General features: G+C 45.3%; 1 protein-coding gene across 2 annotated transcripts; it reads right to left on the bottom strand.

The window, feature by feature from the left end:
* Positions 1-1058: 1058 nt before the first annotated feature.
* mdm2 (MDM2 proto-oncogene) lies at positions 1059-19845 on the bottom strand. Of its 2 annotated transcripts, none has more exons than XM_042316212.1 (11): positions 18514-19845; positions 16803-16892; positions 16610-16684; positions 14302-14435; positions 12461-12510; positions 12203-12261; positions 6477-6546; positions 4143-4306; positions 3295-3450; positions 2983-3054; positions 1059-2048 (listed from the first exon to the last, which is right to left on the bottom strand). In XM_042316212.1, exons 2-11 carry the CDS (start codon positions 16878-16880, stop codon positions 1446-1448), a joined length of 1461 nt encoding a protein of 486 aa, XP_042172146.1. In that variant the 5' UTR covers positions 16881-16892; positions 18514-19845; the 3' UTR covers positions 1059-1445. The 2 variants fall into 2 exon arrangements, with proteins under 2 accessions (XP_042172146.1, XP_042172145.1); XM_042316211.1 differs by lacking the exon at positions 18514-19845 and adding an exon at positions 17014-17395.
* Positions 19846-20155: the final 310 nt, after the last annotated feature.

Below are 20155 nucleotides of genomic sequence, written 5' to 3' on the forward strand. Positions count from 1 at the left end.
TAGATTGGAGGCTTGTCAGGTGGAGGAAGGTTTAGTACTAGATTGGAGGCTTGTCAGGTGGAGGAAGGTTTAGTACTAGATTGGAGGCTTGTCAGGTGGAGGAAGGTTTAGTACTAGATTGGAGGCTTGTCAGGTGGAGGAAGGTTTAGTACTAGATTGGAGGCTTGTCAGGTGGGGGAAGGTTTAGTACTAGATTGGAGGCTTGTCAGGTGGAGGAAGGTTTAGTACTAGATTGGAGGCTTGTCAGGTGGAGGAAGGTTTAGTACTAGATTGGAGGCTTGTCAGGTGGGGGAAGGTTTAGTACTAGATTGGAGGCTTGTCATGTAGGGGAAGGTTTAGTACTAGATTGGAGGCTTGTCAGGTGGGGAAGGTTTAGTACTAGATTGGAGGCTTGTCAGGTGGAGGAAGGTTTAGTACTAGATTGGAGGCTTGTCAGGTGGGGGAAGGTTTAACTACCAAAACAGTGTTAAAAGAACTAGAATCACAGCAAACCAAATACATGTTAGCCCATATAAATCAAAACCTGGGTTTAATATTGTTCAAAATATCTCAGCACTCCAATGGCATAAACAACAGCCTTAAATGTTTCAAACTTCAGTTAGTCGTCTTGCCTGGGTTGAGACTTGAGAAAGGAGCAGTGTGTTAGTGTCATCTTGTGACCCAAATGGCTCCCCATGGGCCCTGGTTAATAGCTGTGCACTAGAAACTGGAATAGGTTACCATAGTGACTGGAGGGGGTGGGGAAGGGGGGGGGGGCAAGTTGTAACCAGGGGCAATGGATATGGATGGGGCTAGACAAGAGAACAGGTTGAGACATGTTTCCTGGAGATTTAAATGAAAAGTCGTCCCCCTGGCAACCACTACCCACTCGCGCTCTTGTCGACGGAGTCAACAACAAACGTCTCTTTCTACCGGTGAACTTTATTGAGACATTTTGACTTTCACGTAGTTTAAGCCCCATGTCATTATAGATACAACTATATAAAACACTATCATCTGTGTAGAATAGAGGGAAGACGAGGTGAAAATAAACAAAGGAAAACCAATGTACATCTCTGTTAATTTGCTAGACATTCTTTATTTTATCAAATATATTGAATATTTCACCACAGAGAATGTAATCCATTTGAAAAACTAGAAAGGCTATTTGACTGAACACTAGAAATCAACAACAACAACAACAGGCACCTTGTTTGATAGAGTCAACAAACTCTTGTTCATAAATAAAATCACTTCCAAATAAACAAAATTAAAACATTTATTCATTCAGGATTTAAGTTGTTTTTGAGGAACAGGGAGTTGTGTAGCTATGGGTTACATCCTATTCCCTATATAGTGCACTACTTTAGACCAGAGTCCTATTGGGGCCATGGTTGAGAGTAGTGCACACTACCATAGGGAATAGACTGCTTATTTGGAATGTACAGTCTAGCCGATAGCCGTCCTCAGCTGAGATAAATTAAGACGACAGACTGGATAGGCTGCCTGCAGACAGGACACAGCTTGTTCCTCTTCTTCAGTTTCCTGGCGCAGGTGTAACAGGCCATGAGGTGCCCTGTGCGTCCGTGTACAATGCAGCCGTTCTTGGGCCTGGTCTGACAGATGACGCAGGGCTCCAGGCAGCTGGCGGGGAGGTGAGCCTCCAGGCTGTTGAAACGCTCCAAGTCTGGTGCCATCACTTCTTGACTGAGGGGGGCGCTAGAGGACGAGCCTGAGCCCACACCGTTGGAGTTCGAAGAAGAGGTGGAGGGCTGGGAGGAGCAGGCCGAGTCTTGGGAATCGGGGCCAGAGACGGACATCAATTCCTGGGAGTCTTTGAGGAGGGGAAGGGGCGACCTGGCTCTCTTCCCGTCTGGAACATCCAGACCTTCGGTCTCGTCAGGCTCTGTCGGGGCTGGGGTAGGCTTGGGGGGTAAGGGTTTGAGGTTGGGGGCAGCAGAGTTGCTGTCAGAATCGGGAAACCAGTCCATTCTTAGCGTCCAGCAGCGGTTGCAGTTTCGGGGGAGGGGAGGGTTCAACTCCTCACACTTTGAGCACTTCCAGTAGTCCTGAAACAACACCACTAGATTAGACCACAGGCACCACCGCTAGATTAGACCACAGGCACCACCGCTAGATTAGACCACAGGCACCACCGCTAGATTAGACCACAGGCACCACCGCTAGATTAGACCACAGGCACCACCGCTAGATTAGACAACAGGCAACACCACTAGATTAGACAACAGGCACCACCGCTAGATTAGACCACCACAGGCACCACCGCTAGATTAGACCACAGGCACCACCGCTAGATTAGACCACAGGCACCACCGCTAGATTAGACAACAGGCACCACCGCTAGATTAGACAACAGGCACCACCGCTAGATTAGACCACAGGCACCACCGCTAGATTAGACCACAGGCAACACCGCTAGATTAGACCACAGGCACCACCGCTAGATTAGACCACAGGCACCACCGCTAGATTAGACCACAGACAACACCGCTAGATTAGACCACAGGCACCACCGCTAGATTAGACCACAGACACCACCGCTAGATTAGACCACACCACCGCTAGATTAGACCACAGGCACCACCGCTAGATTAGACCACAGGCACCACCGCTAGATTAGACACCACAGGCACCACCGCTAGATTAGACCACAGGCACCACCGCTAGATTAGACCACAGGCACCACCGCTAGATTAGACCACAGGCACCACCGCTAGATTAGACCACAGGCACCACCACTAGATTAGACCACAGGCACCACCACCTAGATTAGACTACAGGCACCACCACCTAGATTAGACTACAGGCACCACCACTAGATTAGACCACAGGCACCACCGCTAGATTAGACCACAGGCACCACCGCTAGATTAGACCACAGGCACCACCGCTAGATTAGACCACAGGCACCACCGCTAGATTAGACCACAGGCACCACCACCTAGATTAGACCACAGGGGTTATGGGTAATACGAAACGTACTGCTTCCGTGATTTCAGTGTCGTCATCGAACGAGTCCTCCTCCTCTGCCTCGAAGATGGTGACTTCATACACCTGTGAGAGAACGACAGACACACAGGGAGTCAACAGCTGCAGTTTGACCCCAGGACACTAGAGGGAGCTGTTTGAAATGACACACACCAATGTTTCCATGGCCCCCCCCGGTGATAATTTTAGAACCATCGAAAAGGTCCGCTTTTTGTTGGTGTGGTGGTGCACCACAGCTAAATGAATACAGCGGAAACACACACACACACACACACACACACAGTTGAAAAGACAGTGAGCCGAGACCTCGTCCTCTCCAGACACTGAAGCCTCTTCGGGATCGCTGTAGGCATCCGAGTCGATGGACTCCACCTCAAACTCCACGCTGAAGTTATCAGAGTCTGAGCCCAGATCCTGGCTCAGAACATCGTCACACGCGTCACTGACCAATGAACCTACTTCCTGTTGAGAGAGACAAGAGAGAGAGAGAGAGAGAGCTCAGTAACATGGGACTTACACAGCTGCCGGTAGATTTACAAATTACAATCATCATTTTTTAAAACTCAGAATCTAAAGTACTGAACAAACCGATGTCACACACTAGACGTGAAACATTTAGTCTGAATGTGTAGGAATTCATAATCCCATTCCTTCATCTGCATAATGTTGTAGCCCAGTTTAGGATCTAGTTTAGAATCTCACCCTCCTTTTATTTAGGATTGGTGGACCTACAGTCTGACAGGGTAAATAGTTGTACTGCAGTAGGCTCCCCCACAGAGTCATACAGGAGGCTCCCCCACAGAGTCACACAGGAGGCTCCCCCACAGAGTTATACAGGAGGCTCCCCCACAGAGTTATACAGGAGGCTCCCCCAGAGTTATACAGGAGGCTCCCCACAGAGTCACACAGGAGGCTCCCCACAGTCACACAGGAGGCTCCCCAGAGTCACACAGGAGGCTCCCCACAGAGTCACACAGGAGGCTCCCCACAGAGTCACACAGGAGGCTCCCCACAGAGTCACACAGGAGGCTCCCCCACAGAGTCACACAGGAGGCTCCCCCACAGAGTCACAGGAGGCTCCCCCACAGAGTCACAGGAGGCTCCCCCACAGAGTTACAGGAGGCTGACCCACAGAGTTACAGGAGGCTACTCACAGCGTTACTGTGTGAGTCTGAAGACTCGCTGCTCCTCCGGTCTCGTCTCAGGCCTCCAATCACATACCAGGACATGCTGTCATCAAAGGTCAGAGAAAAGCTGTCTGACCTATGTCTCTTCCTGGACTCACACCCGTCCTCCTCTTGTGTCGACGACGTCCCCTCTGGAATAGAACAGAGAGGGTCTGAGCAGTGGTTTTACGTTTAACAATTTCTTTCAAATAAGCCATTTCTCCTCCGACGGTAAAATAGAGAAGCATATTGTGCATCCGATCACTCAAATCAAATCCAATTTGATTGGTCACATACACATGGTTAGCAGATGTTAGTGCGAGTGTAGCGAAATGCTTGTGCTTCTAGTTCCGACAATGCAGTAATAACCAACAAGTAATCTAACTAACAATTCCAAAACTACTACCTTATAGACACAAGTGTAAGGGGATAAAGAATATGTACATAAGGATATATGAATGAGTGATGGTACAGAGCAGCATAGGCAAGATACAGTAGATGATATTGAGTACAGTATATACATATGAGATGAGTATGTAAACCAAGTGGCATAGTTAAAGTGGCTAGTGATACATGTATTACATAAGGATGCAGTCGATGATATAGAGTACAGTATCAACGTATGCATATGAGATGAATAATGTAGGGTAAGTAACATTATATAAGGTAGCATTGTTTAAAGTGGCTAGTGATATATTTACATCATTTCCCATTAATTCCCATTATTAAAGTGGCTAGTGATACATGTATTACATAAGGATGCAGTCGATGATATAGAGTACAGTATATACGTATGCATATGAGATGAATAATGTAGGGTATGTAAACATTATATTAGGTAGCATTGTTTAAAGTGGCTAGTGATATATTTACATCATTTCCCATTAATTCCCATTATTAAAGTGGCTAGTGATACATGTATTACATAAGGATGCAGTCGATGATATAGAGTACAGTATCAACGTATGCATATGAGATGAACAATGTAGGGTATGTAAACATTATATTAGGTAGCATTGTTTAAAGTGGCTAGTGATACATGTATTACATAAGGATGCAGTCGATGATAGAGTACAGTATATACGTATGCATATGAGATGAATAATGTAGGGTATGTAAACATTATATTAGGTAGCATTGTTTAAAGTGGCTAGTGATATATTTTACATCACTCTGTTGACATACTGACACGTCTTCAACAAAGCTGTTTCTCCCTTGATGACAATGAATATGTGATGTTCACAAGACATGGAGTTGTTTATAGCCGTATGTTGTGTACTGGGCCCTGAGGTACGACCAGTAGCTAAGAGCAATAAAACCCCAGTCCTTTAAAAAATGGTCCGTTTCAATCCATCAGACTAGGACTGTTGTGGATTCTCCCCTGGTCCGTTTCAATCCATCAGACTAGGACTGTTGTGGATTCTCCCCTGGTCCGTTTCAATCCATCAGACTAGGACTGTTGTGGATTCTCCCCTGGTCCGTTTCAATCCATCAGACTAGGACTGTTGTGGATTCTCCCCTGGTCCGTTTCAATCCATCAGACTAGGACTGTTGTGGATTCTCCCCTGGTCCGTTTCAATCCATCAGACTAGGACTGTTGTGGATTCTCCCCTGGTCCGTTTCAATCCATCAGACTAGGACTGTTGTGGATTCTCCCCTGGTCCGTTTCAATCCATCAGACTAGGACTGTTGTGGATTCTCCCCTGGTCCGTTTCAATCCATCAGACTAGGACTGTTGTGGATTCTCCCCTGGTCCGTTTCAATCCATCAGACTAGGACTGTTGTGGATTCTCCCCTGGTCCGTTTCAATCCATCAGACTAGGACTGTTGTGGATTCTCCCCTGGTCCGTTAGGAAACAGGCGCGTCTTTGTGGTGTCTGTGTGTGTGTGGATGCCATCAGGCTGCTTTTTGGGCCTGAAGAGACTCATTGTGAGGAGAAGTCATCTGAAAACATCCCCCACAGCCTCCAGACCAGAGTGTTCCTACAGAACCATTAGAAGGGACTGGGGTTCTATGCTTTGATGCATTCCAGAACTCGGTCTTTGCTTCCCCAACAGACTTGACAGGGCAACACATGAAGCCATGAGGCCTGACATGACAGTTTTTCTCCAGGAGAAAAGGTACAGCACAGAGCCACATGAGCAGGACTGGTGTAGTTAGTAGGTGTAGGTTTATGTACACACTGCTGGAGTACTACAACAACAGACAGAGAGGCAGGCAGACAGAGGGGCAGGCAGACAGACAGAGGGGCAGGCAGACAGACAGAGGGGCAGGCAAGCAGACAGAGGGGCAGGCAAGCAGACAGACAGACAGACACTCACCAGGGTCACTACTCCTCCTTCTCCTCCTGCGTTCTGAGGTAGATGATGAATGACAGTCTGATTCCGTCTCCTGTAAACAGATTAAACAGAAGGAACCGTTAGAGAAATCAACCAGTGAACCAGGACACTGAGGAGGTCTGTCTATAAAACTCACTCGGGCACAGCTACCACTTAAAACAACATCACAGGGGAAAAACGCATCAGAAGCTCCAAGGGAGACAGTCTTTGGAACACGTGCCAGTATAAACATCCCTCTGCAACAAAACTAAAGTTGGTTCAACTTGAGGTCGAGTATGTTTATGTCTGTGACCCAGAGCCAGGCAATTAGTTTGATCACAAAGCATTTCGCTACACTCGCAATAACATCTGCTAAATATGTGTATGTGACCAATCAAATTTGATTTGATTTACTGTTTGTTTGTAACTCTTTAAAATGGAGGGTGATGGGGAAGTGTTTCCCCCTATATCCATTTAGTAACGGTGGCACACCGCTACACAACTATTTTTGAGACGGGTTGTAAACCAAGGTTTCCAGAAGCTTTCGGCTGCTCTCTCACGTGGTTTAACTACGGGAAAGCAGTGGTGAAATACACAATTGAAAGACGAGAGAAACGTCTGTTAAGCAGACTCCACATCGGCCTAAATATTTTCCCATGAAATACTATCAAAACAACATCTTAAAGTGCTCGCAATTACTTTTGTTAAATAGTCTACATTTTAAAAATGCTACTAATCATTCCTATCTGTTTATTTACAAGTGCCAAAGGGAAGTGGAAAATTAGAAAGTGGTCAGAATGAGTAGGATTCTAGTTGCATTGACAGGCACGACTCAGGCCGGTGAGCCATAACCAATCAGAGCTGTAGTAGGCCTATATGCAAATAGACCATTGCCATATATGGATCTGTGCCATTCACTGGACTGTGTTTACAGCATGAGCGGTCGTGAGTAGATGCGCTTGTTTTGAGATCCAAGCGAGAGCGACGTGTGCACATTTGTTCATATTATTTTCTAGTTAGTGAGTTATTAGCCCAGTTATAGATAATTTGTAGTCAGCATTAGGGGAGTGATTGCTTCCTACAAGAGCACAAAACATGTACATTTCTAGACATATTTAAAAAAGCCAGTCAGGTAAAAATCTGTTTTTTTTTTTTGTCTTAAAGCGGCAGTATTGTATTTTGAGACAGGTTTGAATAAGCTAAGTAGCCAATAGGCAGAGGGTAGTATAATTTATCTGATTCTCTGTAGTAAATGCTATGGGAATAATAATGCATTTAATTTTGTAAAGTGGTTTCTTGCATCAAACACAATATTCAGTCACCTCATTTGTCTGAAGGACAAGTGGATAAACAGGTTAAAGGTCAAGCCCTGCATGTTTTTTTTTTCTTTTTCCTCTTCAAAAGTCTCATGAAATGTAGGTCTACGTTGAACACTACACACTGGCTGCTACTGAAAGATATAACAACTATTTCCATGGTAAAATGTTATGGGATTCATTTTCTCCATTGTTGTTGATGGTAGGCCACTCTGGTAGGCCCTACATTAGGATCAAACAGACACGGTAGCCTACTTGGCCACTCTGGTAGGCCCTACATTAGGATCAAACAGACGCGGTAGCCTACTTGGCCACTCTGGTAGGCCCTACATTAGGATCAAACAGACGCGGTAGCCTACTTGGCCACTCTGGTAGGCCCTACATTAGGATCAAACAGACACGGTAGCCTACTTGGCCACTCTGGTAGGCCCTACATTAGGATCAAACAGACACGGTAGCCTACTTGGCCACTCTGGTAGGCCCTACATTAGGATCAAACAGACACGGTAGCCTACTTGGCCACTCTGGTAGGCCCTACATTAGGATCAAACAGACACGGTAGCCTACTTGGCCACTCTGGTAGGCCCTACATTAGGATCAAACAGACGCGGTAGCCTACTTGGCCACTCTGGTAGGCCCTACATTAGGATCAAACAGACGCGGTAGCCTACTTGGCCACTCTGGTAGGCCCTACATTAGGATCAAACAGACGCGGTAGCCTACTTGGCCACTCTGGTAGGCCCTACATTAGGATCAAACAGACGCGGTAGCCTACTTGGCCACTCTGGTAGGCCCTACATTAGGATCAAACAGACGCGGTAGCCTACTTGGCCACTCTGGTAGGCCCTACATTAGGATCAAACAGACGCGGTAGCCTACTTGGCCACTCTGGTAGGCCCTACATTAGGATCAAACAGACACGGTAGCCTACTTGGCCACTCTGGTAGGCCCTACATTAGGATCAAACAGACGCGGTAGCCTACTTGGCCACTCTGGTAGGCCCTACATTAGGATCAAACAGACACGGTAGCCTACTTGGCCACTCTGGTAGGCCCTACATTAGGATCAAACAGACACGGTAGCCTACTTGGCCACTCTGGTAGGCCCTACATTAGGATCAAACAGACGCGGTAGCCTACTTGGCCACTCTGGTAGGCCCTACATTAGGATCAAACAGACGCGGTAGCCTACTTGGCCACTCTGGTAGGCCCTACATTAGGATCAAACAGACGCGGTAGCCTACTTGGCCACTCTGGTAGGCCCTACATTAGGATCAAACAGACACGGTAGCCTACTTGGCCACTCTGGTAGGCCCTACATTAGGATCAAACAGACACGGTAGCCTACTTGGCCACTCTGGTAGGCCCTACATTAGGATCAAACAGACACGGTAGCCTACTTGGCCACTCTGGTAGGCCCTACATTAGGAATCAAACAGACGCGGTAGCCTACTTGGCCACTCTGGTAGGCCCTACATTAGGATCAAACAGACACGGTAGCCTACTTGGCCACTCTGGTAGGCCCTACATTAGGATCAAACAGACACGGTAGCCTACTTGGCCACTCTGGTAGGCCCTACATTAGGATCAAACAGACACGGTAGCCTACTTGGCCACTCTGGTAGGCCCTACATTAGGATCAAACAGACACGGTAGCCTACTTGGCCACTCTGGTAGGCCCTACATTAGGATCAAACAGACACGGTAGCCTACTTGGCCACTCTGGTAGGCCCTACATTAGGATCAAACAGACGCGGTAGCCTACTTGGCCACTCTGGTAGGCCCTACATTAGGATCAAACAGACACGGTAGCCTACTTGGCCACTCTGGTAGGCCCTACATTAGGATCAAACAGACACGGTAGCCTACTTGGCCACTCTGGTAGGCCCTACATTAGGATCAAACAGACACGGTAGCCTACTTGGCCACTCTGGTAGGCCCTACATTAGGATCAAACAGACACGGTAGCCTACTTGGCCACTCTGGTAGGCCCTACATTAGGATCAAACAGACACGGTAGCCTACTTGGCCACTCTGGTAGGCCCTACATTAGGATCAAACAGACGCGGTAGCCTACTTGGCCACTCTGGTAGGCCCTACATTAGGATCAAACAGACACGGTAGCCTACTTGGCCACTCTGGTAGGCCCTACATTAGGATCAAACAGACGCGGTAGCCTACTTGGCCACTCTGGTAGGCCCTACATTAGGATCAAACAGACACGGTAGCCTACTTGGCCACTCTGGTAGGCCCTACATTAGGATCAAACAGACACGGTAGCCTACTTGGCCACTCTGGTAGGCCCTACATTAGGATCAAACAGACACGGTAGCCTACTTGGCCACTCTGGTAGGCCCTACATTAGGATCAAACAGACACGGTAGCCTACTTGGCCACTCTGGTAGGCCCTACATTAGGATCAAACAGACACGGTAGCCTACTTGGCCACTCTGGTAGGCCCTACATTAGGATCAAACAGACACGGTAGCCTACTTGGCCACTCTGGTAGGCCCTACATTAGGATCAAACAGACGCGGTAGCCTACTTGGCCACTCTGGTAGGCCCTACATTAGGATCAAACAGACACGGTAGCCTACTTGGCCACTCTGGTAGGCCCTACATTAGGATCAAACAGACGCGGTAGCCTACTTGGCCACTCTGGTAGGCCCTACATTAGGATCAAACAGACACGGTAGCCTACTTGGCCACTGTTAAAACTGTAACTTAAAACGGGTGCATGCCTCAATGTTTACAGTAAGAGTCATTGCGTTTACTTGATAGCTACCTACACAAATAGCTCTAGCTAGAACAAAGTGTTAATAAGATAAATTCATTAAAAAGATTAAAAGCAATACAAATAAAGTTCTCCAGTAGGAACAGGATTGTCACAACGTTCAAGTTTGTGCTCATCAGACCTGAGATTTGCTCAGTGATAAAAAAAAAAAACAGAGGGAACATCGGTTGGGGCGGTGTGCAGTTTGGAATGGGTCTAGGGCAGTGCTCTCCAATAGGTCGATAGCCAGCGACCAGTAGCTACCAGCCCACCTATGACTAGCTCGACAAATTACTCTGAAAGTACATACAATTTTCACGCGTTCCACCGCGAACTGTCCTAAGCAGATCTCACAAGTATCAGACAGTCCCAAACGGTCCTAAACAGATCTCACAAGTATCAGACAGTACCAAACTGTCCTAAACAGATCTCACAGTACCAAACTGTCCTAAACAGATCTCACAGTACCAAACTGTCTTAAACAGATCTCACAAGTATCAGACAGTACCAAACTGTCCTAAACAGATCTCACAAGTATCAGACAGTACCAAACTGTCCTAAACAGATCTCACAAGTATCAGACAGTACCAAACTGTCCTAAACAGATCTCACAAGTATCAGACAGTACCAAACTGTCCTAAACAGATCTCACAAGTATCAGACAGTACCAAACTGTCCTAAACAGATCTCACAAGTATCAGACAGTACCAAACTGTCCTAAACAGATCTCACAAGTATCAGACATTACCAGCCACACTGTATAGTCAATGCAACATTCACATGATCCCAGCCCTGGTTAAACACTAGGGGCTACAAAAGATGATCCCAGCCCTGGTTAAACACTAGGGGCTACAAAAGATGATCCCAGCCCTGGTTAAACACTAGGGGCTACAAAAGATGATCCCAGCCCTGGTTAAACACTAGGGGCTACAAAAGATGATCCCAGCCCTGGTTAAACACTAGGGGCTACAAAAGATGATCCCAGCCCTGGTTAAACACTAGGGGCTACAAAAGATGATCCCAGCCCTGGTTAAACACTAGGGGCTACAAAAGATGATCCCAGCCCTGGTTAAACACTAGGGGCTACAAAGATGATCCCAGCCCTGGTTAAACACTAGGGGCTACAAAAGATGATCCCAGCCCTGGTTAAACACTAGGGGCTACAAAAGATGATCCCAGCCCTGGTTAAACACTAGGGGCTACAAAAGATGATCCCAGCCCTGGTTAAACACTAGGGGCTACAAAAGATGATCCCAGCCCTGGTTAAACACTAGGGGCTACAAAAGCCAAACCCAAAAGTTCTCTCGAGGGGCAGCCTGTAAAATTGGGTTGGATTTACAGAAAGAGCCCAGGGCAGATGAGTTGAAGTTGGAACTGATGTTCAAAAGGTCTTGTCGGAAACAATTCATGGGATTTTTTTATTTTTATTTTTTATAATTACGACTAAAGAATTACAAAATAGCAAAGTTGAGTGCTCTAGCTTGTAAAACAGCTGCCATCTAGTACGGCAACATTATAGCAATGCCCCCCCCCAACTGGAATGTTTCAACCAATCACATGCTCTATTTCCCCCCTTCATTTAGTTTAATGTGTCTACCATAGAAATACAATGAATAGATGCTCTTTCTGTGGTCTTCTTACCTTAGGCCCTCTATCCGGTTCACTCTGGCTCCTGGGTTCCGTGAAGACAGACTGGGATTCTAAAAAAGGAAAAAAATAGAAACGTCTACATTTTAAAAATCAGAATAGACTACTTCCTCACTTGTCTTATCAGCCCAATACATAACGCAACATTGAACTGCCTAGCGTACAAATGTTTTTTTTTTTCTCAAAAGAGAGATGTATATCAACTAGAAACTACAGGACAATAGAAGTGACAAAAGAAAAAGCTAAAAGTACCTTGATTTTTCACTGCTAGGAGATTTTCTGTGATCATAGCGAAGAGAACTCTGAAAGACCAAAAAACACACAAGGCTAACGTTAGCATAGTGAAACGGTTTCACTATCAGACATCTCTGATTTGTTTAGCAAACAGAAGGCTGCTCATCAGTAACTTATTTTTCAATCATCAGTACACATCTGAGCCAACACATGCAACAGGTGACAGCATATTCAGTGGCTGTATTAGAGGTTAGAGGAGCTGCACTGGAGGCCAGAGTCTGTATTAGAGGAGCTGTATTAGAGGAGCTGTATTAGAGGAGCTGTATTAGAGGAGCTGTATTAGAGGAGCTGCATTAGAGGAGCTGCATTAGAGGAGCTGCATTAGAGACCAGAGTCTGTGTTAGAGGAGCTGCATTGGAGGCCAGAGTCTGTATTAGAGGAGCTGTATTAGAGAACAGAGTCTGTATTAGAGGAGCTGTATTAGAGAACAGAGTCTGTATTAGAGGAGCTGTATTAGAGAACAGAGTCTGTATTAGAGAACAGAGTCTGTATTGGAGGCCAGAGTCTGTATTAGAGGAGCTGTATTAGAGAACAGAGTCTGTATTAGAGGAGCTGTATTAGAGAACAGAGTCTGTATTAGAGGAGCTGTATTAGAGAACAGAGTCTGTATTAGAGGCCAGAGTCTGTATTAGAGGAGCTGTATTAGAGGCCAGAGTCTGTATTAGAGAACAGAGTCCGTATTAGAGGAGCTGTATTAGAGAACAGAGTCTGTATTAGAGGAGCTGTATTAGAGACCAGAGTCTGTATTAGAGAACAGAGTCTGTATTCGAGGCCAGAGTCTGTATTAGAGAACAGAGTCTGTATTCGAGGACCAGACAAACTGTATTAGAGACCAGCGTCTGTATTAGAGAAACAGAATCTGTATTAGAGGACAAAGGAGCTGTATTAGAGGCCAGATTCTGTATTAGAGGCCAGAGGAGCTGTATTAGAGGCCAGAGTCTGTATTAGAGAACAAGAGGAGCTGCATTAGAGGCTGTGTAGAAGGTCTGCATTAGAGGCTGTGTAGAAGGACTGCATTAGAGGCTGTGTAGAAGGACTGCATTAGAGGCTGTGTAGAAGGACTGCATTAGAGGCTGTGTAGAAGGACTGCATTAGAGGCTGATGTTATAAGGACTGCAGCAAACAGGCTGTGTGTTGGGGACTGTCCATCCCAAGCTGTTAGAATTTATTGGCTCCCAAGCTAGAGGCTGTGTGAGTGTGTGTGTGCTGGGGGCATGTAGAGCTGTGTGTTATTGTGTGAGTGTTGGGGGATTTATTGGGCTGTTATTGTGTGAGAGGCTGTGTAGAGGGACTGCAAGCTGTGTGTGATTGTGGAGTGTTGGGGGTTTATTGTCCGAAGCTGTGGACTGCATTGTGAGTGGCTGTGTAGGGGGACTGCATTAGAGGCTGTGTCCGTCCCAAGCTGTGTGTGTTATTGTGTGAGTGTGTGTGTGTTGGGGGTTTATTGTCCGTCCCAAGCTGTGTGTGCATTGTGTGAGTGTTGGGGGTTTATTGTCCATCCCAAGCTGTGTGAGATGTTATATTATTGTCCAACAAGCGTTAGTGAGTGTTGGGGGTTTATTGTCCAAACAGGGTGTGTGAGTGTTGGGGGGTTTATTGTCCATCCCAAGCTGTGTGTGTTATTGTGTGAGTGCGTGTGTGTTGGGGGGTTTATTGTCCGTCCCAAGCTGTGTGTGTTATTGTGTGAGTGTGTGTGTGTTGGGGGTTTATTGTCCGTCCCAAGCTGTGTGTGTTATTGTGTGAGTGCGTGTGGCTCTTTGATGGAGAAGATGTCCACACCGTGCAGTGTGTGTCCTCACCGTGGTTCTTTAACAGAGAAGCTGTCCACTCCCAGTACAGCCCCCAGGGGGTCATCAGCACAGTGCACTATGTGTTGCTGCTTCATGTCATAAAGCTGTTTCTTCATGATGTACTGGCCCAGGTAGAATATCACCTGACAAATAGACAGCACAGGGGTCAGAGGTCAACACCACAGCGCAACACACACGAGAGAGAGAGATAAACGGGATACAGGCAGGGGTCAAGAGGAGAGAGTGAGTAACAGGGGATACAGGCAGGGGTCAAGAGGAGAGAGAGAGTAACAGGGGATACAGGCAGGGGTCAAGGAGAGAGAGAGTAACAGGGGATACAGGCAGGGGTCAAAGAGAGCGGGATACAGGCAGGGGTAACAGGGGATACAGGCAGGGGTCAAGAGGAGAGAGAGAGTAACAGGGGATACAGGCAGGGGTCAAGGAGAGAGAGAGTAACAGGGGATACAGGCAGGGGTCAAGAGGAGAAGCCTGGGAATGTCTCAGGATAAGACTGCACCAACAATAGTTCTGTCTCAGTCTAGTTGATACCCTCCATATATTGATCCAGACAGTCCTGTCTCAGTCTAGTTGATACCCTCCATATACTGATCCAGACAGTCCTGTCTCAGTCTAGTTGATACCCTCCCTCCATATACTGATCCAGACAGTCCTGTCTCAGTCTAGTTGATACCCTCCCTCCATATACTGATCCAGACAGTCCTGTCCCAGTCTAGTTGATACCCTCCCTCCATATACTGATCCAGACAGTCCTGTCTCAGTCTAGTTGATACCCTCCCTCCATATACTGATCCAGACAGTCCTGTCTCAGTCTAGTTGATAGCCTCCCTCCATATACTGATCCAGACAGTCCTGTCTCAGTCTAGTTGATAGCCTCCCTCCATATACTGATCCAGACAGTCCTGTCCCAGTCTAGTTGATAGCCTCCCTCCATATACTGATCCAGACAGTCCTGTCTCAGTCTAGTTGATACTCTCCCTCCATATACTGATCCAGACAGTCCTGTCTCAGTCTAGTTGATACCCTCCCTCCATATACTGATTCAGACAGTCCTGTCTCAGTCTAGTTGATACCCTCCCTCCTTATACTGATCCAGACAGTCCTGTCTCAGTCTAGTTGATACACCTCATCCCATACTGATCCAGAATATTCTGGGTCACAATTTAGACAGGCAACTGATAGACACATGATCACTGCACCGGGTAGAAGTATAGGACTCCACCCAATATACTTCTCTAGCTGACAGGAGGCTATTGTGATAGACTGATCACTGGCATGAAGGCATCAGTTCCTTATCATAAAAGCAGATTACACAGACTGTAAACACATTTTCCAGCAATCAATGTGGACCAGTAAAAGGCTCAGAACTCCCATACACTCTTATAAACTAAAGCATCAGAGGAGCGCCTCCCTCTCTCTGAGATAACTCTGTCTCCCTGATGAACAACAGAGAGGAAGGAGCCAAACACAGAGTCCCAGACTAGTTAGACATTCCAGAGGTCAGAACCCCAGTGAGTCAGAGTAGAAGTCAAGAGGCGACTGAACATTCTAACATTCTAACGAAGATAATCACCAGTTCTAACATTCTAACTAAGATAATCACCAGTCTCTCTCTATGACTCAGACTCTCACACAGACAGACCCCCCCCTCTGACGTGTCTCATCAAAGCTGTGTGACGTGTCCTCAAACCAAGGTGGTCTGCCTGCTAGCCAATCATAGCTCTTAAATGACAGTGCATTTGTATTCTAGTTTAGTAGACACGACAATCAGTTCAATCAACTACAGTAGGTAAAACAGCATATCAATAGGAAAACAATAGAACCAAGTCAAAAGCCATTCTAGTATGTGACAGCATCTACCGTATGCAGTGCTTAGTTTATGAAAGTGACAATCAATAGTGAAACTAGTGTAAATCTAGCAATGTAGAGAATCATCCAGAAACACCTACACAATCTATATACCAGTAGTTTGGCTGCTAACGACAAATTAAGAGTGAGTTTCCCCCCTTAGAAACTAATATCCACTATTCTAGGAGTAAACCCTAAGATATACTGCAATTGGAAATTCAAAACATCAAATATTTAAATGTTTTAAAAAAAATCATTAAAAAAAAATGTGAGACTAGAAAATAATTACCGAAACTGAAAAGTCTGGGAGATAATGTCTATTGAGGATCTTAAAAAGGTTTCCTCTGTCTGCTTCCTGGAACAATATCTTGATGAACTAAAGTTAAGCCAAAGACTAGTGGTTCGATATCAGCAGGATATAAGGAAACAAGACTGTCAGGTCATTTCTTACCTCTTTCATGGTGAAAACGTCTTTGTCTGCACCTGCCTGCTGCAATAACACACGCAGTTTCTCTTTAGGTCGTACCTGTGGAAATATAGCACATAAAACAAAAAAATACATTATTTTACATTCTATGTAACTGTAAACAAATGACTCACTTAAATAGTGTGACAGAGAGACAGAGATTTAAATTGATACTTACAAGTTTCTCATTGTCCAAGGTATTTATTTGGGAACTACTTCTATGCCATTCTGACATTCTCTCACAATTCTCTGCCATTCTGTCTCTCACCTGTCAAAGAGTAGGAGGTAAAATACATTTTAATTTCCAAGTGAACATGCAAACACCTTATAACAGTATACAATTACATACAATGTCAAGGTAAAGCTTTGGAAGACAAAAACAAGTTTACCTAAATAAATAAATAGAAGTACTAATGATATGTTCTTTATACACCCTTCATATTCTGTACATAAAGTGCTTCAAGCTCGGCTGGTAGCGTTAGGAACCACTTCCTCGTCTCCCCCGGATTTAAATAGACACAGAGAGACATGTCAGGACTAGCACTGCTCCGGCTGTTAACGCCAGAATGCTATTGGGCGCAGTCGGCGTATGGTTGAAACTAGATGACTAACCTAACATGTTTTAGCATATGGACGAGCACACCTAGCGGTCACCCTGCGTCTGTGCATCCGCCTCCACCCTTAGTGCTGAGCTGGCCGCTAGAGTTGGATATGCCCGGGCATGTCCCAGTTTACTACAGCCCTGCATTGTGTAATAATCAGCTGTTTGACTGACATGGGCAGGGTTGGAGGAAGGGTGTCTCGACTTAACTATTGCTTTTCCAAACAAAGTAAGAGCCATGCAAGTTGACAGGTGACATATTGGACATGAAAGCTGGTTGCCGCTGGATATTAACGTTACCACCGTGGATATGAAATGACAAAGTATGGGATTAACGCCAAAGTAACGATTAGTCACTAACATTAAGAGGGGTTTGACATCTGGACTCACTGATAACAATGTTTTATCTGATCTAACATTTGGTCATGTTGAGATTAGTTTCTCTGTTGCAGATATCCATCAATGTTATTCAATCGCATGAAAGACACTGACCTGCGAAAAGTAACGTTTACCTACACTTCAATCCTCATACTTTTGATTTCTACCAAACCAAATGGGATAGTTTCCTATCAATCTGTCAAAACACAATGAAGACAAACAGCTTGGAAAGACCCACGACCCAGTTGTGGGACTCTGCAAGCCAGTAAAAGTAGACCAGTGTGCAATATTGACAAGTTAGTATATCTGAAAACGTATTAATAACATCAACGTTACAGTCAAATGTAGCTATATCTAGCTATATTCAATGTGTGGTATTTACAATACATGTGTGATTTAACCACTAACGTTACGCCAAAAATAAAACTGTTGAACGAGTAACTACTATAGTCCGGACGTTGTCTGGCAAGTCGCTGACCAGGCAGCACTTTTTTGAGGCATCTTCATGTGTATTTTGATGATGTATTTAGATGGGTAACTACGACACCACCAGATAGAAAAACAAACGTTTTTTTTTGACGAAACTCTTGCTAGGTTAACATTACATTACATTTTTAGTCGTTGTACTACTAGCTACCACAACAACTTCGCTACTATGTGTCGACGTCGAGCTATTCAACGTGAACTCCTTACTCGTGGTTTCCCGTTTTAGCCATCAGGAAAACACGAGGATGAGAGGCCTTGTAGCATGTGGCTAATGCTATTCAAACTTTAGCTATAAAATAAAGCGATTGTACAAATTACATGTCAAAATAACACACAGTTAATGTTATTATACACAATGGCTTGCCATTTAAACTTTCATAGCACATTTTAAATAGATTTAGAGCACATTATTGGCTTCACTTACGTTACTTTCACAATCCAATAACTTGCTTGTAAAAGTTAGCGAGGAAAACGAACGTTAATTTTGTCGCCCCTAGTGGCGGGTCCAAAGTAAGGCACGAGCACTGAAGATGAATCAGGTTGACGAATCAATCACAAGAAGAAGAAGAAAATAGACTAACTGCACGTGGGGAATGTTCATCGTTTTATAGTGGAAAGAAACATGGGAACTATCAACGAGCTCAGCCAAGACCTGATTTGGCTGGATTGATTCATCAATGCATTCTTTGCCTAATCATTGATTACAATCACCAGAGGGTTAATGACATCGGTCGTCATTCAAGTCACACAGTCAAGTGTGAAGAAGAAATCAATCACATTGAATTCATATAATAGACAGGTTTCTAGCTTTATAAGTGTATTCATCATCATTATCCCCTGAGAGAGGAATTACAACAGTGTTTTCTGTATCATCACTCCAATATGGGTCCAATCCCTGGACATGGCTCTCGCTCATTGAGACAGGGGCATTGTGACTCTTCACATGGCTGCTTGCTGACTGTGAAATCATTGCCTCCCTCTGCCAGAGACAAAAGTGTGTTTGTGTTATGTTCTGTTATTCTGTCAACCAGCTCTGCTCTAGGGCCATTTATCAAGCGTAGGAGTGCTGATCTATGATTAGTTTTGCCTTTTAGATCACAATGAATAAGATAACATGGACATGGGGGACCTGATCCTAGATCAGCAGTCCTACTCTGCCCCTGGTCTGGTCGGATGCTGAGACATGTCCTGGCAGTTCACACTTCATCATAGTGCCATGATGCTAGTGCTTATGATGCTAGTCCATGATGCTAGTCCATGATGCTTGTCCTTATGATGCTAGTCCATGATGCTTGTGCTAGTCCATGATGCTAGTCCATGATGCTTGTCCTTATGATGCTAGTCCATGATGCTTGTCCTTATGATGCTAGTCCATGATGCTTGTCCATGATGCTTGTCCTTATGATGCTAGTCCATGATGCTAGTCCATGATGCTTGTCCTTATGATGCTAGTCCATGATGCTAGTCCATGATGCTTGTCCTTATGATGCTAGTCCATGATGCTTGTCCTTATGATGCTAGTCCATGATGCTTGTCCTTATGATGCTAGTCCATGATGCTTGTCCTTATGATGCTAGTCCATGATGCTTGTCCTTATGATGCTAGTCCATGATGCTTGTCCTTATGATGCTAGTCCATGATGCTTGTCCATGATGCTTGTCCTTATGATGCTAGTCCATGATGCTTGTCCTTATGATGCTAGTCCATGATGCTTGTCCTTATGATGCTAGTCTTATGATGCTAGTCCATGATGCTTGTCCATGATGCTAGTCCATGATGTCCTTATGTCCATGATGCTTGTCCTTATGATGCTTAGTCCATGATGCTTGTCCATGATGCTAGTCCATGATGCTGTCCTTATGATGTCCATGATGCTTGTCCATGATGCTTGTCCTTATGATGCTGTCCATGATGCTTGTCCATGATGCTAGTATGATGCTAGTCCATGATGCTAGTCCTTATGATGCTAGTCCATGATGCTAGTGCTAGTCCATGATGCTTGTCCTTATGATGCTAGTCCATGATTGCTTAGATGCTAGTCCATGATGCTTGTCCATGATGCTAGT

The sequence above is a fragment of the Oncorhynchus tshawytscha genome, unplaced genomic scaffold, assembly GCF_018296145.1.
Source record: "Oncorhynchus tshawytscha isolate Ot180627B unplaced genomic scaffold, Otsh_v2.0 Un_scaffold_1874_pilon_pilon, whole genome shotgun sequence".
Taxonomy (NCBI): domain Eukaryota; kingdom Metazoa; phylum Chordata; class Actinopteri; order Salmoniformes; family Salmonidae; genus Oncorhynchus; species Oncorhynchus tshawytscha.

What these genes read in the sequence shown, in the direction of transcription:
- mdm2 (XM_042316212.1), bottom strand. Translation starts at nt 16,880, where the DNA reads ATGGCAGAGAATTGTGAGAGAATGTCAGAATGGCATAGAAGTAGTTCC. An exon ending in CAGACTCACACAGTAACGCT is followed by an intron (nt 3,451 to 4,142) that starts GTGAGTAGCCTC and finishes CTCTCTCAACAG; the next exon opens with GAAGTAGGTTCATTGGTCAG. An exon ending in ACACTGAAATCACGGAAGCA is followed by an intron (nt 2,049 to 2,982) that starts GTACGTTTCGTA and finishes GTGTTGTTTCAG; the next exon opens with GACTACTGGAAGTGCTCAAA.